Source organism: Porites lutea, chromosome 5 (genome assembly GCF_958299795.1).
Source record: "Porites lutea chromosome 5, jaPorLute2.1, whole genome shotgun sequence".
In the NCBI taxonomy this organism is placed as follows: Eukaryota; Metazoa; Cnidaria; class Anthozoa; order Scleractinia; family Poritidae; genus Porites; species Porites lutea.
Window position 1 is genome coordinate 25421156 of NC_133205.1, and position 23007 is coordinate 25444162.

At 40.7% G+C, this 23007-nt stretch overlaps 2 protein-coding genes across 2 annotated transcripts in view; one reads left to right on the plus strand and one right to left on the minus strand.

The window, feature by feature from the left end:
• The window catches only part of LOC140937635 (small ribosomal subunit protein eS17-like), a 115661-nt gene that overhangs the window by 52328 nt on the left and 40326 nt on the right, over window positions 1-23007 (plus strand). The window lies entirely within an intron of this gene.
• LOC140936919 (fibrillin-1-like) overlaps window positions 1-23007 on the minus strand; it is a 52591-nt gene that overhangs the window by 17312 nt on the left and 12272 nt on the right. Inside the window, exons 13-44 of the mRNA XM_073386423.1 lie at window positions 22722-22847; window positions 21444-21566; window positions 21111-21233; window positions 20550-20675; window positions 19928-20050; window positions 18652-18810; window positions 18222-18275; window positions 17032-17169; window positions 16181-16306; window positions 15499-15621; window positions 14426-14572; window positions 14226-14276; window positions 13264-13389; window positions 12551-12700; window positions 12393-12470; window positions 11834-11956; window positions 11161-11289; window positions 10366-10485; window positions 9391-9513; window positions 8642-8764; window positions 7973-8101; window positions 7363-7488; window positions 6339-6461; window positions 5807-5929; window positions 5243-5368; window positions 4332-4454; window positions 3426-3548; window positions 2539-2682; window positions 1942-2010; window positions 1587-1712; window positions 1158-1286; window positions 326-508 (exon numbers count right to left, since the gene is read on the minus strand). Coding sequence (XP_073242524.1) covers window positions 326-508; window positions 1158-1286; window positions 1587-1712; window positions 1942-2010; window positions 2539-2682; window positions 3426-3548; window positions 4332-4454; window positions 5243-5368; window positions 5807-5929; window positions 6339-6461; window positions 7363-7488; window positions 7973-8101; window positions 8642-8764; window positions 9391-9513; window positions 10366-10485; window positions 11161-11289; window positions 11834-11956; window positions 12393-12470; window positions 12551-12700; window positions 13264-13389; window positions 14226-14276; window positions 14426-14572; window positions 15499-15621; window positions 16181-16306; window positions 17032-17169; window positions 18222-18275; window positions 18652-18810; window positions 19928-20050; window positions 20550-20675; window positions 21111-21233; window positions 21444-21566; window positions 22722-22847 — 3915 coding nt within the window. The remainder of the gene's footprint in view (window positions 1-325; window positions 509-1157; window positions 1287-1586; window positions 1713-1941; window positions 2011-2538; window positions 2683-3425; window positions 3549-4331; window positions 4455-5242; window positions 5369-5806; window positions 5930-6338; window positions 6462-7362; window positions 7489-7972; window positions 8102-8641; window positions 8765-9390; window positions 9514-10365; window positions 10486-11160; window positions 11290-11833; window positions 11957-12392; window positions 12471-12550; window positions 12701-13263; window positions 13390-14225; window positions 14277-14425; window positions 14573-15498; window positions 15622-16180; window positions 16307-17031; window positions 17170-18221; window positions 18276-18651; window positions 18811-19927; window positions 20051-20549; window positions 20676-21110; window positions 21234-21443; window positions 21567-22721; window positions 22848-23007) is intronic.

The following is a 23007-nucleotide window of genomic DNA, read 5'->3' on the forward strand; positions in this document are numbered from 1 at the left end:
CGCCAGTAGGCGAATAAAGCCTCTGCGCTTCATACTGGCTGTCAAATGAATGGGCAATAAGGATGCGCACATGAATTAAAGTAAATCAAGCGTGTAAATTATGTTACAGAAGGCGCCTTTGCTTGGTGCCAAGGAATGGGGTTAACTGTAGAAAATGCCGATTCTGCGGTACGATTTATCACACGTGACCGAACACAAGGTGCCACATTGCCTGCAACATTGGGCGCAACATTTGCTGAGCGGCTACCAAGCTTATAGAGAGTGGTGGCTTAAAAAAAGACCTTTGATTGTCCAAGATGAAGGAAAGACTTTGAATGTAGCTTACTTGATCCTGGCTTGGGGCACAAACTACACTCTTTCCTGTAAGCCTCGCCCACTTCTGTACAGCAACAGTCCTTCCGTGTCACGTTGTTAGAGAACTGATTTCTACAAACTGGTTTTGAATTCGAATCCGGAATTGATTTGGCACTCTCTTCGACTACCATGAAGCATTCCTGTGGCCGTTTATCTAAATAAAGGTAAAAGCTTCAATTGAAACACAAGAGATCTCATTGCAATGACTTAATTACTTCAATGAAAACTAAGCCAACTGGCAAAGATCTAAACCAAGCCATGGTACTGTAACTAAACACACCAGAAAATCGATTACTGAAGTTTAAAGCGTTAGAAAAAAGGTAGCTGAGGAAAACTCTAACCTTTTTAGTGTTAAATGATTTAGTCCAACCGCTCGCTAGGGCACATCTCTATTACAGACAGTGACTACCTTTATAATATGGACACCTGTAATATGGACATCTAGACAGTTCTTTTCATCCCAAAGCATGATACCAAACTTCATCCAGTAAGTGACGTAATGAGTTTAGGGACTAGTCAAAACAGTCATTTCCCTGAAGTACGGACACCTCTGTAATGAGAAAGCTTGGCTCTGTCCTTCTGGCGACTATGTTAAAGGGAATGACTGTTTGGACAATAACCTAAACACAACAGGTCACTCAAAACCTGATTTGTGGTATAAATCCGCTTCTGAACAATGTTCAAATATATTAACTCGCCTTCCTCTGCCCCTCCCCTCTATTATTACAATTTCCGCCTCCAGATTTCTCACAGTCCCCTTCTCGTCTCAAGATTCCGTTAGTTTTCGGATTTGTACAACGTACCTTCGCATCGGCCATCGTTCGCGTTTCGAGTCTGTCCCTCGGGACACACACAGTCATAAGTTCCATTTTTGTTGATGCAGATCCCATCCAAACCACAGATAAAATCTATTTCTTCGCACTCGTCCAGATCTGTGAAAAAGGAAACAAGTTGCATTGGATATTTCAACTTTCTTCTGCGAAACTAACTTTTGTTCTGATTCATACGCCTTATCCAACAAGCTGCTCCCAATCGGCTTTGCCGCAATCGTATTGGGCTTTAAATCTCAGCTGGAAAATATGGAAGATTATTTGTACTCGCATACTACGGTAGGCCAAATGTCGAAAATAAACGGTGAATGAAGTCAATTGTAATGCCTTGTTTTTATATTATATATGAAAGGGCGCTTTTAAACAGGCTAACCATGGAATATCTGCAATCACACAACCTACCAGTGCATGTTCCAGTTGTAACGTCATGCTTAAAGCCCTGAGGGCAGAAACAGTTGAAACTACCCAGTGTGTTTACACAGCGTCCCTGACGGCAAACTCCGGCCAGCTCCTGGCATTCATCCACATCTACAACAAGAAAAAATCCGCTACAATTCTGCGCAAAATCCCGGTTGTTAACGAAGCCTATAACCCCCTGGTTCTATGCCCCTCTATTTATTTATATATTTATTCATTTATTTATGTTATTATCACTTTGCCATTTAAATCGAATATGTACACAAAATTCAGAAAGATGTTCAACTCTTTTCTAAGTGCTTAATAGGTGATGAAACAAGACTAAACAAGACTGACATACCCTTAATAACAAGAGTGTAAGGATCTGGAACGAATCCAATTCCGCCAGGGCAAAGACGATTAAACTCCTCTAGAAGGGAAAAAAGATCAAAAGTGTTAAATAGGGATAAAACAGAAACGCGTTTTAAACCAAAGAGAAAGGCTGGAAAGCCAGGTAAGCCAGGATTTAAGTGATATGCATTGGGGAGGAGTTGGGAGATGAGGCGAAGGGGAGGGGGGGGGGGTGGGGAGAGAGGAGGAGACTCAAATTAAAGTTATGAGTTTCACGTCAAGAATAGAGACCCATCTGGAAAGCGTGGAGTACTATTGACCAGGTAATACAGTGGTATCACAAAGATAGCAGAAAGTCGCTCTGGAAACAGAACACTTTTTCCCCTTCCCTTGAATATACTGCTACTATGTGCAACGAATTTCTCACAGAGACACTCGCCAAATGCAGTAAAACCTTAAGCCGACTCGAAATGTTCGAAAGTTTGTCAACGCGTTCTTAAGTGATTAATGCAAGTTTTTGTTGTTTAATCTTTTTAGAAGGTGAGCTAGAATTCTAACTATGGCAGCACTTGAAGATACAGGAGCACGGTCATGATCACGCTCTTACCCGTTCCCTTTAGAGGACACTGCTCGCAAGGCTCTCCCCAGGCCTTTCCGGATGTACAACAGCAGGCAGCGCGGTAAGCTGAGGGCAGCGGATTCAGGCACGTATCATTCACAACGCTTAGATGACAGTTAGCTTTACGCATGTCTAAAAACAAAGGCAAGTCAAGATTCAATCGTACAACATATATTTTGGAACTGTAAATTGCTTTTTGTTTTTTTGTTAACACAGTGGGACCCTGTTAATGTGGTCACCAATACGGGTCAAAAAAAATTTGGCGTATTAACGTGGTGGCCGCGTGCAGTAATTGCAAAAACTATTTGAAACTTCCCTTCAGTCCATGTAACAGTTTTAAAAAATCAGCTATTAAACCGCCACAAATGCATTTTAAACTGTACTGTAGTCTAAAAACAATAGGTCAATGAAATTGACATGTCACAGGCATTTTAATTTTCTAAATTTCAAACGAGCGGCCGTATTAACAGAGTGAAATTATTAAAAATTCTGCTGTTTGGGATTTTAAAATGCGGCCGTTGGCCGTATTAACGGCTGACTGCATTAACGAGGGTTTTTATAAGAAAGTTTGTGGCCGTTATGCCGGGCAAAAAAACGTGGCCGTAATACGAAATAACTAGGTGGCCTTGGCCATACGGCGGGCGGCGGTTAAACTGAAAAGTACTTTTTTTCAACTATCCGAGATTATTTGATGCACAGATTTGTGGCAATATGGCCTTACGAATTTCATCATTACAAGGGGTCTGTCTTTTCCCCTCAGTAGAATAAATTTATATCAAGAGACATCACAGCTGAACTTCAATTAATCTATTTGAACTTTTTGTTCATCCGCTCAATGTTGAGATAAAAGACGAAAGAAAATGACAGTAGCTCACCGATGCATCCTGAGCCTGCGGGGTTAGGCATGAAATCGCCATCACATTCACAGCGGTATGTACCCATCTCGTTCACGCACCGACCATTAATGCACATGCCAGTGACAGAGCATTCGTCGATATCTCAAAATAGAGCAAAGAGGAAAATATATAAAAAAAACCGTAGCAAGGACAAGAAAGGTTAATTACAACGTTCAAGGTATAGAGGCATTATCTGCAAGGTCTGGGCTTACAAAGGGTGTTAACGCCAGCGATATCTGACTCCTCCCCTGTCCTCTCTCAGTCTCTTGTCAATATTACGAGAGAAGTGCGGTCAAGGGGAGAGCGAGAGGTGATGTGCGTTCCGTCCTCCGCGTGCGATCCAAATAGAAACGACTGGGAACAAGTCACCAGTGACAATGTTTACAGGTTCAATCAAAGATAGGCAGAAAATACTCAGTCTATAACGCAAGATCTAGAATATTTTTTCTATCTGTCATCAGCAGCCCAAAGCCCGAAGCGAGCAATTCCCGTACTACGCCTTTATCAAGGTGTTTTCGCGGACTGGTTTACGTTTAGATACATTTCAGGGCATTTCCTCTCCCCAGGCTCCCCAAGGAAAACTAAAAAATAAAATACCATTTTCAGGTCTGTAGTTTTTGCTGACTGGCTTGTGGGACTGAAAAAGTACTTTCACGCCAAATACATTCTAGATATAAAATCTTGGTGAAAACGCTGTAACATGTTTACATGGAAGTTGCAGGCTACGGGTTATTATCTCCTGCTGCCATTCTACTTCGTAAACTCGCTTTTATGTGCATTTTGTACAGAATAAATGCAAGAAAGCTGAACAATTATGCTCAAAAACTTACCCTACAATTGTTGAGTTTTAATCGTGAATTGGGTGAATAATTTTCATTAACATACCTGTGCAGTTTGTTCCTTGTTTATCGAGCTGAAAGCCGTCATCACAAATACAGCGGAACATTCCTGGCATGTTCTCGCAACGTCCATGATAACACAACGGAAACATTTGACACTCGTCGATATCTGCGAAAATAAGAAGCGACAGACGTCATGCGAATAGCCGTTTCAAAGACAACTTGAACGAGATTGATTGTTTTGGAGCATTTTCGGGTATGGCGTTGAAAGAACGTCATCAGAGACAGCGACATTACTACTGTCAAAGCAATACAGACAGTGAATCCTCGTTAATGCAGCTACCTTAGGGCCACAAAGTCTGATAAAGTACGGTTAGTCGTGCGAGAAAGCGTTAACGATTAACGAGTCGTAACCTTATGTAAAGAGTAGTCATTGAAGATGCTTTTTCCGATTGGGGACCTGTCATGTCGGGTGTATCTAAGGGCTCCATTTTTGGGCCTCTACTCTTTGTACTGTACACCAACGACATACCGAAAACTCTATCCTGCTCAAGTGAAATGTTTGCGGATGACACCCTGATATGAGTGGGGGTCAGCCTGGCATGAGAATTCGGTTCTTCTCTGTTGGAACCCTTTTTGTATCAATCCTTTTTTTTCCCTTCTAGTTTTAATATAAATAAATAATAAAAAACGAAAAAATGATTCAGTGTTCTGGGCCTAAAGGATGTAGTTATAGTAACGAGGTGATCGTGAAAGCAGGGGTGATCGTAAGGGGCAATTCTAGTATAATTGCAAGGCTTTAAATATTACTTATGTTCTGACAGTTGAAAGCAACTGTACTTTATAGAACTAATCGACATTAATCGACATACTCAGTCGACAGTACGAACCTACTCTCTCTCCTTCGTCTCAGACGTTTGATCGCAGTGGAAATAATGTAAAGGTCGTAAGGCTTACCTACACAACTCTTTTTGTCCTCGGCTGGGATGTAGCCAATCTCACACTGGCATTCATAAGAACCTTGTATATTGGTGCATTGTCCGTTGACACATAAGTTTTCATCAGCCAAGCACTCATCGACATCTACAAATCAATATAAAGAGACACGCACTAAAAGATCATCATTTAACTGAAAGAGCATGGTTTATTGTCGATGAGAAAGAGGCCGTAGTCATTTAGCTTATGCGAGAGCAAACAACATCAATGAGTGCGAAAGCGAGGGATATCGTCAAGGTTAGATATAACAAATTTTTGTTTGACTTTCTATCTACAGAGATCATGCCACGCCTTTTCCATCTAGTGTAGACAAGGAATAAAAAGTAGCAAGTGTAACTTCACATTTATCTTAATTTGTCACACGGAAATTTCATTAGCCAGGAACTAAAAAATTATAAAATATAAGACTCGTCAAAAACTGGGTTCTCCGCTTGAAAAGTGTTAAACAACAATAACAACAGCAAAAACATTTTTTAATTCAAAATTATGTTGTTTTGTAGGCCTCGCAGTGTTGAAAAAGCTTACCTCTGCAAACAGTGCCATTGCCTGTGTAACCTTGCTTGCACGCACAGTTGAAAGAGCCTGGGGTGTTAACGCACGAAGCATTCTGGTGACACTGAGCATCGCCTGTAGTACATTCATCAATATCTGTAGGGTACAGGACACAAATTATTATAGCAACGTGAAGAAGTCTTTATTTACACAAAGAAAAAGCTGCCATTTAAATTCAGATTGTATTGTAACAGCGAATGTACAAAAGTTTGGGGAGCGCAGTCGAGTTTCAGGCTTCTGATTGATGGTAAAATCGCTCTTGCGCCAAAACTGGTACCTTGCTTTCACAGGATAGAAGGTTCAAACGCGCGTGATCAGATGAATTGGGTTCTATACATTCCATTCATTTTTAAATGGAAGTCCAAGCGAATGTTGGCTACGTAAGTGCCAACCTGGAGGTCAGTATTAAGCAAAACACGCCCCCGTCTTATTACGTGAGAGCTTGCGCGCAGGCTAATCCCCCCGTCTTACAAATGATTCAAATACTCTTGGTTGCTGTACTCACCAGTGCACTGGTTTCCGATTCCAAGGTATCCTTCTAAACAATTACAAATGTAGCTTCCCACAGTATTGGTACAGGAAGCACTTTCACCGCACTGAGCCAGGTCGACTGTACACTCATCCACATCTGCCGAAAGAAAACGACATGTATGTATTACTTAGACAGTGTCATTTTTTCAGATAATTATAGAAATGGAACCGTTGGTAAGAAAGCGCTATTTACTACTCACAATGATCCCACAAAATTCGACTCCCGCACGTTTATATGGACAGGAGATCTTTTCACACTTAACGCGACGGTTGGATGGTATTAGTCAATATGTTAAGTCTACAGGTACCATGTTTGTGTGCAAAACAATTTAACACCGTAGGACCTTTCATCCACACATGCAGGAGAAACAACGGGCTACCAACACAAAAAAGTACCTTCTTCATATGAGTGGATTTAGCTTGCCCATCCTTCCTTTTTATCTGAAATTTTGGTTTCTTGGTGTTGCGGATAGTTTTATGGTGTAATGTCTTTTCCATTTTCTGTAATACGTCATTTGCAAATCGTACCCGTCCACATACACCAAGAAACTACCGAAATTTTGTTTAATTTCTGAAGTATTTTGTTTTTTGTCTGACTTAATTTCTGAATACAAAGGCTATCAGAGTTCTTTACTCAATAAATAGTATTTATAAAGGTTGCACTCCATAAGCCTTGGACCCCTCTTTCTGAAACTTCTGGATCCGCCGCAGTACTGAGGGGTTTGCAAAATAAACTCTATCATCAGAACTACTGTCTACAACAGAGACGCCCAACGACCGAACCTTGAATCTTTCCAAACAAGTCATAAAATCTAAAATGGATTTGTCTATGCTAAAATCGTAGGGAAGCTAATAGAAAAAAAATCCGAATATCTTAGATGAATGGAAAGGTTTTCCAGACATTTTAAGCTTTACTTTTAGTATAAAAATTTCTAAGCTATATTTGCTCCTTTGAACAGATATTTTACATAAAACTGCCTGCATTTCACTACGCTTACCAATACAAGCTGTAGTTCCCTTAGCTAGGACGTATCCGTCGCCGCAGATACATTCAAATGAACCAGGCGAGTTACGACAGACGCCGTTGGTACAGAGCATTGGATCTCTTTGGCATTCATCTACATCTGGAATAGAAACGTTATTATATACAATAGCATTCATCAAAAAATAGAAGGAGCAGCATTTGATGTATTTACAATGTAAACTCTACATCACAGGATAACCAGAGATATATAAAGTTTTCACTGTAAAGATTTAGTTAATCTTGCCAAACTGTCGAATGGGAAACCAATTAGACCCTGTGGAATATTACTGAATATAAAGTAAGATATCACCACGAAATTATATTGAATTTATGGATTGGTTTCATACGATATGTCATGGAGTAAAAGCCCACGATTTTCATAGGTATGTGCAATTTCTATGCAATGATTAGGAACTTAAAACTCATTAAAAAAGATCAGTCATAATTGTTATGTTCCAGCATTAGAGTGAGATAAAAAAAAGGAAAACTAAGCTAATAAAAGCATGAAAGCTGTCAAGGGTCTTTCTCACATCACCTGATTTGTATGGTCATGTGACAGACCACACGACTAGATTGACACGTACCAATGCAGGATCTCCTGTCAGCTGAAGGTTCGTACCCAGACCCACACGCGCAGTAATAACCACCTTTAGAATTGACACAAGTGCTTCCTGATCCACAGATGTCCGGGCTGATCTGACACTCATCAATATCTGTAATTATGAAGATTATGCGGATGTGATTTATGCAGAACGAAGCCTGCAATTAGCAGACAAGACTACGGACCGACTTGTAAACTAAGCTGGATGGGATACAAGGCCTTTTAAGGGAATATCCCAACGTTTTCCCCTCTAATACCGATTACCGTTAGGACGCTGGTATTGAGAACACCCTGCCCGCATTAAGTATCATCGCAAACACATTCTGTGAATCTTTCATCCATTACAAAAAGCACAGATCAGTAGCTGCTAAAGTTACTCATATTTATCATACAAGCTTAGTCTGTTTTGTGTGATCGTCCAAGTTGTCGAAGTTCTGAACCGCTGTGGGTCATTACCGGAACTGCGATCATAATCTCGTCCACCTGACGTCTTGTACTCTAGTCTTTTATATCCATCCTTTTTCCCGTTCTTCTTTTTAGTTTTTTGAGGAGATTATCGCAACTACGCAGGTCGGGCTTTGCGAAAAATTCGCACGCAACTTCTGACAATGATTATTAGATTGTGAGTTGAGTAATTGCGGATGCGCCTTACCTCCACACGTTCGTTCATCAGGCTGAAGGGCGAAACCCGCACCACACTCACAAAAATAAGATCCTAGTGTGTTGTTGCACTGTTCTTGACAATTGCCATTATCTGTCTCACACTCGTCTATATCTGTAAACAATCACAAAATTGGCCTGTAAACCTTCTTGTATAAAATAAAATAGACGAAGAGGGTTCAGTTTAAACTTTTGGGGGGGGGGGGGTGGGGGTGAGGGGGGAAAGGGGTGAGGTTATTGCAACTAAACAGGTCTGCCTTTGCGCAAAATTCAAACATGACTTCTTAAATGGTCTTAACATTGTATAAACGTTTGTTCTATATTGAGACTGTGCTGTGGGAAATAGCATAGATAATATCGATCCACACAAAGAAGAGAGATGTACTACTTTTGCGCATGTTTAACAATGTTGGGAGAGTGGGTCTGGGAGAGGATCAGCTTTCACAATTTTTATGAGATTACAAAAAAGTTGAGACGAAGGCGAGGCAAAATTTAGGCGAGTTAAACTCTTTTTTAACATGTCACAACATCTCGTAAGGTTTGTCAAACAGTCCAAAGTTCGGTTCTCCACAAATATCCACAGTATGTTGCGAACATGTCATAACTTTTTGACGCGGCTTAATGTCAACAACCGTAACTTTGTGAGAATGTTGAAGCGGTAACGTTGTGAGTTTGACCGGGGCTTAAATGCAATATGAACTGAGATATACGTTGGTACAATTATTAGTACTAGATTCTTACCTACGCATTGTGTCATGTTCTCTGTGGCCACGAAGCCAGGGTTACAAGAGCACTGGTATCCGCCTCGATAATTCTGACAAACTCCGTTAAGGCAAATGGTGGGATCAGAACATTCATCTTTGTCTGTAAGCACAATAACATCTCACAATTCAACGTGCGCCTCAGAAATTTAAAGCAGACTATTAACGAGATTTGTTTATTTTAAAGGGTGGATGGAAAGTTGGGCATATTATGGGAAGGCAGGAAACCTAGCTTCTCGCAGCCAGCTGTTTGTTTGAAGAGGACGTTAACTGTATACTCTTTGTTGTCCAACAGTTTCAACATTTCCTGTAACTGTAGACGTTGAGTTCACCAATTGATTAAAAAAACATCACCATATTAATAGGCACAGAGACAAACATGGACTAAAAATATCAGCCTGTTCCAGGCGTTCAGATAGGGCGCGGTGGCCAGTGGAGAGCAAGTTATTCCAGGTGTTCAGATGGTAAAGCGAGGTAGAAAAATTCACGAAGTAAAAAAGACGTGGGGAGACCACCCCCCCCCCCCCCCACTCCGGTTTCCGGTACCGGTGTACAATTTAACTCGCTCCCCACTGACCGCCGCGCTCTACTATCTGAACGCCTGGAACAGGCTATAAAAATATAAGTATCTTCTTTCACAACAGAAAGGGGTTTCGGTCCAATCAGCGAATTTGCACCTTATCCTATTCATTTACCCCACCTAACCTCAGTTCCGCTGCTCAGTCAATATGTGGATCCCGCCAGTGAAGAGCATGATGAAAACACAAGGGATTCTTAAAAGACAATTCTTTGGTTTTAGATTTTTTATCCTTTTTTGAAGTTCGTGGGATTTACCCAGCTATTTCGTACATCTTTGTTAATAATGGCGCTCCAGTGTGGTGTGAGAAATGATGTAAAAATAACGGTTGCGACCGTACTAAAGTTGGTTACAGAAACATCACCGTTGCTAACTGACCTTCACAAGTGACCCCGTCTTTCATGAGCTCCATTCCATTTGGACAGATGCATTTGTAGCTTCCTACTGTGTTCACACAGGTACCATCAGCGCATGGATCTTGTTCACACTCATCCTTATCTGCAGATAACATGAGCATAGTTTAAGGCCCGGCATCTTCTCAGTTAGTTCTCAATGTCTCCTCCCAAGAGAGTCGAAGTAGAGACATTTTATAATGGTAGAGCCACGTATTTTGGCCAGCGTACCATAACGGCCCTGAGTCTTAGCTAGAATTTTCACGTCGGCATTAAATCTTGATAACGTTGATGTCTTCATGTGATCCACCGCGATTCGTGATCGGTAGTAGGCTATTCTCTTACGATGAAAGGTCAGTATATAATAGGGCGGTGGACAGAATCTTTGCACACACGAGGCAGGATCTTCAAACGCCAAAGGCACAAGTCGCTAGGGGAATCCGGTGGCAACCTCCAAACAATTTAAAATTTAGGGAGCCTTATTTTTTTCTAGCAAATTTCATACCGTATTTCTTCAGAAACATCAGCCTTGTTTAACTAGGGTTATTTTCTTAACTAAAATTTTTTTTTGTTTAATTTTGGTTGCCTCCACTTGCCTCTTGCTAGCTACGGCCCTAAATATACTAATATTTTATAGTTGAAGAAATAAGAAGTAAAGAAGCTAGTAAACGAGTTGTGTTTCATCCACAAGAGGCTTGGCATTCTTCTGATGGATGGGAGACTTGTTTTTTTTTAATTAACCCTTCATTCAGCCAACCGTAGGAAATAAACTTTGACCTACCAACGCAAACCTCCATCATCATGGCAGCATTCTCAAATCCCGTAAAACAATCACAGCGAAAACTGCCGGCAATATTGTTGCACGTTCCATTGCCACACAACTCAGATGAAATGCGGCATTCGTCGATATCTTGAAGGAAACGATAGGGTTCATGGAAAAAAAATAAAGAAATAACGAAGTGATATAACGATCTACTTGTATCTCAGTACATCGTATAGCTACACGTCTATGAACAGTCAAACAATGGACCCGCATTAAATAACTGTGCGGAAATATACATAGAAGAAAACTATAATGAGTCAATTGCAGGGAATTGCTACGGCATAGTGCCTAGGTAACTCAGCATTTTTTGACATCTAAACTAAAACAGAAATTTATTGAGTTATGATTGTTCAGTACCTGATCAATCATTGCCGCATAATTTAGCTGAAAAGGGTAAATTAACAGTTTAAACGTGCTATGAATGGTAAAAAGCTAAACCCTGTGCTAAAGCAAAAATCGGAAAGAAACTTAAATCATACACATACACGAAATCCAATATCTTTCCCCTACGATACTTTCTTGCATACTGAAATAATTTTGTGTATTCTCTTCGATCTATACGTCGTCTGAAGTGGATGCAAGAATAAACGTCCAGCCATAAACAATAAGAATTTATCCCTTTTTCTCCTACCTAAGCAGTTCTTTCCTTCACCATCCAAGGCATATCCCTGGTTACACTCGCACTTAAATCCTCCCTGTGCATTAACGCACCGACCGTTGTCACAGATACCCTGCATAGCACACTCGTTAATGTCTAACGAGAGAAAGAAAAAACAAGACCAACATTAGAGATAAAAACATCAAATAACAGGTATTAGAGCTAACCAAGCCGTAATAATTAATGTGTTTCCAGTTGAGCTCCATTGAGGACTAGAAGAGTTCAGAATGAAAAGAGAAGCAGCATTTTTTTTTCGTGAATAATGAAAATGCATTCTTGACCAAGTGTGAGGTCAAATGGCTGGATATTGGTCAAAGAACGAGATCAAGACCGAAAATGCTTTGCCAATAGATAATTTTTTTTTAATGGCTAGATGATAAAATTTTCAAGGGAAAATGCGTACAATTCCAAGTGAACAAAACAGGATTTCTTATCTGCTCGCGTGTCCAATAAGAACACGGGGCTTGCTCCATGTTGCCCGCTCGCCAGCCAATCATGTATCAAATACGCGTATCGTTAACTTAATACAAACCTTGCACTCGAGGTCCAGTTAAGGTCTCCACAGTTTTGTATCCTTTGTTTCTATCACCACAGAGCGCCTCAAATTCGTCTACAAAAAGAATAAAATAAATAAATTAAAATTGTTCGATAGCGTAAACAACTAACTTCGCGGTTTTCATTTCACATTACCTGTGTTTGCCAGTGGGCATTCTTGACAAGGATTTCCCCAGCCACTGCCCACCACAGAACAACAGCAGTCCACCTTCTTATACCGACCGCCATAAGGGCTGCCACAACCGCTGGAGCTCACTGTACCATAACATACTTCTTCACGTAGATCTGCATTAAAAGAAAGAATAAATAGCGTTAACTGAAACTTACAACAATAGTTGTCAGAATTACTGTCTTTAGTTGCCTTCTTGAGAAAAAATGTCGGTCGACTCATTTACAAATCAACCAGGGAACTTTCGCTTATGTCCTGGCAGCGAAACACAGTTTTTGATTCCAGGAGAAACAGGGAGGCCTTGAGGCCCCTTTTTGCGAGCTTCTATTCATCCCATTATTTTGTTGCAAACTTGAGTTCAACCGATTCGTGCATGTTATACGTGACTGAATGTCTGACTTAATGAATGAAGGACTAACTGAATGAATAAATACAGAAGTAAATGAACGAACGAACGAACGACAAATGGATAACATGGATAGTATGATTAAACTTTTTTAAACGATACGACATAAAAGCATATAGCTTGTGCTCTTGTGTCGAAAGTTAAACCAAACAAAACTTATCAGCGGCCATATTACTAGTTCTATTAACGTTAAATAACAGTTTTGTTTGAGTAAAAGTATTTAATGACATTTGAAAAATATATATACGCCATGCACAGAGTGAGAAAGCTTACCGAGGCAGCTTCTTTCTGCCGCATCTAAAGTTAGTCCTGCAGAACATTCACAAGCAAAGCTGCCCAGGGTGTTGCGACAGATTCCATTTTTACACAAACCAGGAAACTGAGTGCATTCGTCAATATCTACAATGAAAAATCATTCATTGAAGTATAGTTTATATACTTTGCCCCCTCCTGAATCAAGGGCTAACGGCCGTATTCACACTAGAGACGAATTATCCGTCTGAGCACGGGTTATCTGTGGGATAATTCGCTTCAGACAGATAATACGTCTTAATTTGAAAATGGAAGGGTCTTAATTTTGGATGGACAATCCGCCTGACTTTCCCCAGCTGTTTTTCCGTCAATTTTAACGGATTTTGAAGATGGATTATCCGTCCGAGACGGATCATCCGTTTCTGGTATGAAAACGGCCAATGATAAGGGCGTTTAGAAAAATCGTTTCTTCATGCGGAGTAGAAGTCACAAAAATGTAAAACTGCATCGCAAGCGATGATAATCAACTTAGCTACTTTATTGTAGATCGTTTTAATACAATAAAGTAAGCTTGAAGCAGGTGTTTTGACTTACGGCGTTTCTCTGTACATATAGAATTAATAAGAAAGTGTCAGTGACTACTGGTTCATTTAGTTAAAGTCTCATTTTTAACTGGTTTCTTTGAAACGGCGGTTACCATGGAAATAGAATTCTTTGTTCCAAAAAGAATTTCATCATGATATCAACATCCAATCACGCAATAGAACGAAAGTTAAAACCTCGCAAGTGCTGAGCATATCTTTTCATACTGTTGCAGCGGCAAATGGCGATTAAGCATAAATCCGCAAAGATATTAGACACAACAGAAGTGCGGACAAGTTCTCTCTGTGGAGGCAAAAGTAACGGGTTTTCATTCTCATGTATTCTCTGAGATGAGATTCTGACAACGCAAGCTGTACTAACTTTTGATAAAATTTCCGTACCTGTACAGCGAGGTTCATCTTGAATGGCGTATCCTAGAGCACAACGCTCATCTGAACAGAAAAGAATAACAATAAAAAAACTCTAATTTTTTTGTTAATGACAAACTTAACGAAAAGCGAAAAAACAACGACAACAATAACAAAACATCTTAGCTTGATCAACGAAACAACTCTTAACTAAAGTAGTGAAAGCAACATACCTCCCGTTTTCGTTGGGCATTCTGTGCACGGACTTCCCCAGCCTTTACCTACAGTGTTGCAGCAAGTTTCTAAAGAAACAGCGCCATTTATCGCTTCTTCGCAACGATTATTGGTTATTTTAGTCCAACACTTAGCGGTTCTTGTGTCTGTAAAAAAACGACATGAAAATAATCTAACTGTTTTATAAAGCAAATAATCTTTCCAAGAAATAGATTTTTTTACGAAGGCCCATTTTTGAAAGTCGTTAAAACTTACTACTGGTATTTCACTGTGAGGATGTTACAAGAAAGATAGCCAATAGGGACATTTAGCCATGACGAAGGGGACGGTAGTGACATGGTAAATAGCATTTTTTTAATTATCGAATGTAGATGAATTTCCCTGGACTTGAATTCTTGAGGATCCAGCCCAAGGTCAATAGAAGGATAAAGAAAACTTCACCGTGGTGTTTTTATGTCCTCCATACAACGGTCGGTCAGGGAATTTCATGTTATAGTCATGCAGTGGTGGCAAAGAAATGAACGAAAAAGCACGATGCGCATGTGCAGTTCTTGTTTTACTCACAAGCTTTTTTAACGTTCTCATTGCCGTCGCCAAACTCGTTGCTATAGGGTAATTCTTCCATGATTAATGTCACGAATGCCTGCTGAAGTTTCCTAATACTAGTGGCGGATCCAGTTGCCAATTTCACGAGGCTCCCTTAATTTCGGGCGTATCGTGAGTAGTGTTCCATAACGATACGACATTGTACTTAAACAAAAGCAAAGATATGTCTTCGAAAGAAAGGTTTGGGCATCAGTCCCAAAGACGTTCTGAAAAATGGAGGCCCGCGGGGTTAGATCGACAACGTTTTAGCTGGAATTTGACTAGACATATGGCTATAGCTGCAAAGTAGATGGAGGCCCTCGCACCAAAGGGCTTCTCTCCTACTTCCCCTATTGCTAACGGCAAAAAAGGTTCTAATAAACAATGACTTGTGTTTAACTGCTTTCTGGATAAGGAGAGGGTTACCGAAGAAAGGTGTGCAAGTTAAGTACAAAATTTAGCTTTTCTAACTTTACGTTTGAGCTACCTTTACAAATTCTGCCTGTAGAGTCCAGCTTGTAGTTACGGGGGCATTGGCATCGGAAACTCCCAGGGGTATTGATACAAGTTCCGTCGACACACTGACCCTTAATTGAACACTCGTTAATATCTGGAGGAGAAAAGAACGTTAGTGCTGACTTTCATTAATAACTACCTAAATCGAACCTGAATGTGACAAAAATGCCCATTTTTAAAATGTTAATCTGAATGCTGCTTAAGGACAATTTACAGTTGTATGATCAATGAGCAACCTAGCCTTTGAATGGAAGCGTGGCTTCATAAGAACATGATAATTTGATAGGCAGTGATGTTTTCTAACAGAACACGGACAAAAGGGCGCAGGTGGTGTACAACTCCACTACTCTACCACCCAGAACGATTTTCGTGAGTTTACGCAAAAGGACGGGAGAGGAAAGAAGACGGCAAAAGAGTTGTGTGACAAACGTGACAGGGATATTACGTGCGTGTTTTGTCGTGATCTGGTCTTTTACAAAAAGATCTGTTTAAAGGAAAGTGAAGTTTGGCGAAAAGTTATTTCAAACAAAATTATTGCCACGCTTGTCACACAAGGTTTGCCGTCTTCTTTCCTCTCACACGGCTCATCAGGGAGAGATCAGCTCCCGTTTCTCTAAAACAATTCGGAACCATAAAATTTCCATAGAATTTACCTTCACAGATTCTTGATTCCGTATTCAGAGAATACCCTTTTGGACAATCACAGGAAAACGTTCCTGGTGCATTTTGACAGATTCCTCCCTGACAGAGACGGGGGTCTTCGCGGCACTCGTCAATATCTAACGAAAAGTCGTAATATGTAATATATATTACTAAGATTCCAAAAATGCTATATAACTTCCCAGCAGGAAACGGGATATCGAAAAAACGTTAGGACAAAGGCAGCTGCGTGGAACTCTTTCTACATCCAGGGGCACCCAACTACCGAATGTTTTTTCAAAATACGACAGAAATGTGTGAGACCTGTTTGGTCAATCTGGAGTTGCCCCTAAAAAATATTTATCTGTTCGGATATCTTAGGGGAACTTTGGTCGTCATGAAAGTTTTAGCTGGCTTTTTCGTCTCATCCGAAAGTGTTAGCTACCCTCCAGGACATGAAGTAGCCTTGCTTTCATAGAAATTTAAGGGGACGTTTTGTCTTTATGCCAAAAGTTTTAGGAGACTTGTGTTTTTACAATAATCGCAATATCTTGATACAAAAATGTGAAAACACAACCTTCGAAAATCGTAGTTAAGCTATTAGAAAACCTCTGAATATTCTAAACGAATGGAAGGGTTATCCAGAAATTTTTAGTTTTCTAAAGCTTTAGAAATTTCTTTGTAATTGCTCCTCCGAACAGTCGCTGGGTGCCCCTGTGCACTTAAAAAATCATTGCCTTTGTACGCTTCTATATTTGGCCAGCCCCACAAACAACCCTTTGTAACTCTCGCATAGTTTAAACGAAAACCGGCGGAAGTTTTGTTTTTGTTTTAGCCATTCCCGCCGTGTAAATGATATTCTTACCATTGCAGAGTTTCTTAGTGGGGTCACTGCGGAAGCCTGCGTTGCACACACAGATATAGTCCTTCATAGTGTTTTGACACTGTCCATTAACACAAACGTTCGTCTTCATTCCTGCGTTATTCTTGCATTCATCGACATCTGAAGCAATTAGGCGAAATACGATATAATCAGTGCGGGCCGATGACAGGTGCAATACGTCGTAAACTTCCAATTATAAGCCCTGGGCTTATACAACTTGGTAAGGGGTTTTAGGAGGGCTTATAAATTGGAGGGGGGGGAGAGGGGTGCTCAAATAACCGAACTAAAGAAAGCGTTTCAAAACAAGCTACTGTGCAATGCTGATGAAAGTGATTTTAAATTTGATCGTCACAAAAAGTCGAATTTATGTCAATACAAGCTAGAGGGAGGGGGGCCCGGGGGGGAGGTTCTCATAATCGGATGATTTTTTCGTTTACAGGTTTTAATGGGGGGTAAGGGAGGGGGGGCTGGGGGTCTTATAATCAGAAGTTTACGGTATTCTATGAATATAATGATGTACAAGTGAACCTTTAGTCTTAGTTTGATGTTAAGGAGCTTTTGATTGGCTATATTCTGGAATGAGATCAATAATTCTGAAAAACAAAAAAGGGCTTTATCAATGTCTATGGATTTCGCATGAAGTACTAAAAGTGCCACCATTTCAAGAACACGCAAAGGTCTAGTAATAGCCGTTTGCATGCCGCACCTTCTTCTCTAGTGTTCGTTATTGTTGTAGTTTGTTTGTTGTTTTTTTTTTTTTCAGGAAGATATTCCCTGAGGGCCAGAGGTATTTTTTCCTCTTTGGGGGCAACGGAACAACCTCGTTCTCAGGGTTCTCTCCTACCCGTCACTAAGGAGTGAGAGGGAGAGACAACCTGGGAACGAGGTTGCCAACGGAATAGCGGGTCACGAAGCAACTCCGCCGCTGGTGAGCAAGACACGGTAGTTAAGGTACTGTGTATCAGCTATCGGTAAAGTATTCAGATGCGGTATTTCAGTTCTTTGTCAGAGAGTTGCAGACCAGGATCCGGAAAACCGCGTGATCAGTAAAATATTCATACCTGAATGAGTCAAAGTTACAATCAGGCTATTCAAGAGATATAACAGCACCTTTATCAGCGCATCTATTGATCTTTTGTAGTTTTTAATGGAGTATTTAACAGATTTACTACCTTCGCCGCTGCAAGTCATTCCTGGTCCTTTGCAACAGACTTGCTTGTATTTTGCTAGAAAAAAAAATTCAGTGAGTAACAACAATACGCTCTCTTTATTTTTCATAGTTCACATAACTTATTGCGGAAAAATTGTGGCATTTGAGAATCATTGGTAGGCTTACCTAAATAGATGTTATAAAAATTCGACTGTCTCTTGGTTTCTGGCATTCTGAGATCTATGGTACAGAGGCTTTTAAGGCATCACTTTGTAACTGGCTGAAAATGTCGCGCCACCAGGTCATCAAATCGGGCTAACCACACTTACTTAATCCACAGTGTGCCCCCGTTTCTGGTACGGTTACAGGTATTTGGTTACAGGTCTGATTGAGTTAGTGAATTGTTCTCGTCCGCGTAAATTGAGAAAATAATTGGTGTTGGGTTAACTTACCCGAACCCTTTGTGGGACATGGCGTGCATGGATCATCCCACCCTCGCTGGCCACCATTCTCCATGCCACAACAGCACTGAGATATCGTTAAAAATCTCATCAGTGGCTCCGAACATTTGACACCAACCACTTTCGCGTAGCAGCGACCTAAGGTTGAGTCTGGTTAAAGAAAAGAGACAAATTGCCACAATTCAGCACGCTTGCAATATAAAGTGAAACCCGGGCGAAGCAAGGCCGGTATAACAAACGGGTTACAGAGAGCATTGTACCATTCCCTAGATACTTCCTTATATTCAGTAGGGTTCAGCCCCGGGGGGTGGGGGGGGGGGTACTCGATATATCCCTGGGTGGGGAGGTGCGGCGCGGTCCCTCGTACCCTGACCCTGTTTAAGACAAATATCGCTGATTTTCCTACCCTGTTTAAGACAGAATTCCGATTTTTGATACCCTGTTTAAGACATTTATCCTGTTTAAGACAAAAATTGATAAATCGATACCCTGATTAAGACAAAAAATGATAAATTCGATACCCTGTTTAAGACAAAAATCCCGAAAAACATACCCTGGCTGGCCGCAAAGCCCCATTAAGCCCTTATAAGGGAGTACCCCCCCCGGGGGGGTTAAGCTGTAATACAAAAATAACTAGATGAAATGAAACGTTTGAAACTAATTTCGTAAAGACAAAATTAGTAAGTGGATATCGCATTTGTGGCCTCTGTTTGGTAAATTACTTATTTTCAACAGTCAATTTCAGCGATCATCGTAAGAGGCGGACACCCATTTCGTAAGTTGACATTTGCTTTAATCGAGTGCCAAGTCGGGATTGTAATTAATCACACTCAGCTTCACTAAAAATGGTCGGTTTCCGTAAAGCGCGAGATCAACAGTTGACAACAATGTGCGACAGAACACTGGTCAGGTGAGAGTTAGGAAAGGAACACACTCCAGGCTTTAATCACGTTGATCGTTTGAAGTCAGTCATGACAAATTTGTAACTTGTAAATTGTTCAGTAGCGGCATCGTTTTCTGTTGTTTTCAAAGAAAGCGCTTCCAGCAAATCACGTCAGACCTTAAGAGAGCTGCCTCGACCTGTCAGACACTACCCCCCTCCCCCCTCTTCAACCCGAAAGGGATCTGCCCAGTACGGGTTAGTGCTCTGACCGCCAAAAATTTAAGTAGTGTCGGTTAACGTAAGCATTTCCCATCAGAAATAAAAGGTTAAGGTCTGGTTTAACCGCGGGGAATATCACTTGAATGATTTTGATTGTTATCCTACCTACACATGCTTTGCCATCAGCGCTGGGACTGAATCCACGGTCACAGACACATCTAAAGTTTCCAAGTTCGTTAACACAGCGGCCGTTCTTACAAACACCACCTTGTTTACATTCATCAACATCTAAAAACCATCGTCAAATTAAAAAAACGGTTATTGCAATATTCATTCGTGTCTGGTAGTTCAAGATAAGAGATTGAAGGAATTTAATAGCCTTCTAAAGAAGTATAACCGACTAAAGAACTTGAGGAAACCAAAAACTGGCGCACTCAAAACTGAACTTTTATGTTCCCCGAGAGTGTTGGGTAATTGCCAAATTAACGCTCACATGGAAGTGCAGAATGTTGTTGAGGATTTTTACTCATTGGAATGTCAATCTGAGGCCCCTTGTACAAAAATTTATGTCAGGGGCTTAAAGTTTCAACTAGCGGAGGTATAGGCGGCCATCGATAAACAGTACAAAACAGGTTACTAAGACATACACAGGCAGGTGTATATTTTCATCTTACAATGCTCCACTAAGTACAGTAGAAATCCAGTTATACCTTTTCTACAGCTGCATTGCTTGAAAGTGTTATTAAGTAGCTTCAACAATTATTTTCTCCTCTATAAACGAGACTACCTTTACAGGCATTCTGATCCAACGTGGGCTGAAATCCTTTATTACAGCTGCAGCGGTACGACCCACGGTTGTTCACGCAGGCACCGTTTTCGCAGCGCCCGGAAAAGCGTCGGCATTCGTCTATGTCTAAAACAGAAATGTTCTTCAGAACGTGGTCTCACATAAGGGACAAGTGCTTGTTCAAATGCATGCTGAGATTCAAATACAGTCTTCTACATATTTTTGCGAACGAAAGAGAATTTTGTCGTGAAGGAAATGGCAATTGAGAGATAAATTTCCTTAGCGGTGTACATTTACGACGCCCGCATGAAGAAAATGAAAAAACTGGATAAGAAAAGAAGAAAAAAGGAAAGAAAGAACAAAAAAAGAAACTTTGTCTTCTGAAATAGAACAACTTCAACTGACAGCATCGATCTCTTATCCAATTGAGTTAAACGGGGGGCGGTTAGCCCCCTTCCACACTCATCTGACCGCTTTACTTCTTTTATCCGCATTCTTGCGGAAAACATTCAAACATTTGTGGTAAATGAATCTCGAGTAGGGTAACTTCAAAATACTTACCGACACAGTGTCGCATGTCAGAGCTTGCTTCGAACCCAGGGTCACACGAGCACTCATAACCGCCAGCATAGTTAACACAATCACCGTTTGTACAAACACCCGGCGATTCACACTCATCAATATCTGGAAAAAATACATGACAAACCCACTACAGCAATTGTTATTGACCTCTGTACAATACGTATAACACGAACTCGACACTTTTAAAATAGACTAACCAACGAGGTAGAAAAACCTCCAAAAGAAAACTGATATATTGCCACAGAGTACCGATTGATTACTTTTTAATACTATTTGAACCCACATAATTATTGTCACATACTTGTTTCTTACCTACACAAGTTCTGTTATTTGAGCTGAGAGCAAATCCACGACGACACTGACAAGTAAAGCCATTCCTTGTGCTGAGGCATCTGCCATTTTCACAGACGCCTCGCTGAGAGCATGGATCAAAACCTAGAAAAGAACATATTACGAAGATGGGTATCGCTATGTTATTTCAAAGTAGAGCTTTCCTGCCGTGCTTACTTTAATAGCTTAAGGTTTCTGGCCAAATACCATGTTTCCTCGAATAACCGCCCTCCCCTGAGTACTGCAGCGCCTACTCACTGGGCCAAAATATCAAACAAGTGCCCCTCTCGAATAAGCGCCCCTATCCCCTCCCTCCTCACATTCTTAAATAGTAGGGATACAAGGAAAGCCTGTTTCTATTGCCACTTTATTTACGACTTTTTACGCTTCAAGACAGAAGTATACCGATACATCTAAGAGTAAAGTGTACAATGGGACTACGGTGTGCGAGATCACCAACCACTATGTTAACAAACGAAAACCATTAATATTGACGTTACGTTCGGACCTGGATAATGATGTAGTCTTTACTTTTCTACTAACAATTTAGCCAAAAAAAGTTACAGTTCGTTGAAAGAAAAACTTGATGAGCGCCACTTCTTTTAGCCGAAATTTTGACGCCCGGGCCGCTAATTCGAGAAAATACTGTAAGTTGCCTGATGAAAATTAAAGGTAGCCAAAGCTGAGACACGATTGCAACACGATTGACCATTCGAACTATGCCTTCTCCATATTAGAGTTTTCTTTGGAGGGAAAACGAAGAGTCCATGTTATGATCTTTTCATCCATTGACTGATAAAACAAATAACGAACACTTAGGGACGGATCGTCTTCCAGCAAACCTTTTATTTTTTACTTACATACAATTTATTTCAGTGTTTACAGCCTCTACAAAAAATTTATTTCAAAATTTTCCACCCCCCCCCCGTCAAAAAAATTAATGGTCCTTTCCCTACCTGAAACCATTTTTCAAGGTCATAGGAAAATCGCTCCGCTCAGTATGAAATTCTGTTCTCGTTACTAAGATGTTATTTCGAAGGGAAAGCAGTCATGGTAGCGTCACAAAATGTCGACTGTTTTCACAAGCTATAGCTAATTTGCGATTACATTTGTATCAGGCACAATGAAATAAAGATTAACAACAAAAGGGAGGGGAGTCACCCAGCATAATTGTCTTTTCACTCAGGTTGCGAGAAAAACTTTAGATGAAGCTTAACTCTAGAACTGCTCCGGCATCATATAAGCAACATGGACACCAACCTATACAGCCTTTTCTATCCGAGGTGACCAGGAAGCCAGAGTTGCACTCGCACCGAAAGCTACCGTCTGTGTTGATGCATCGACCATTCCTACACAGACTGGAATCCGCTGAACATTCGTCTTTATCTAGCAGATAAATAAAGGAGACATGAACATCGTTTGAGAAGGTAGCTTTACCTCATTCACTTTTCCAAAACGTGCGAAGGCTTGCCCTTCTTGCTCCCGTCAGCAACCGCTCCAAATGTGAATGTTTGGTGGTCGGTCATACAAGAGGTGGTCGGTTAGG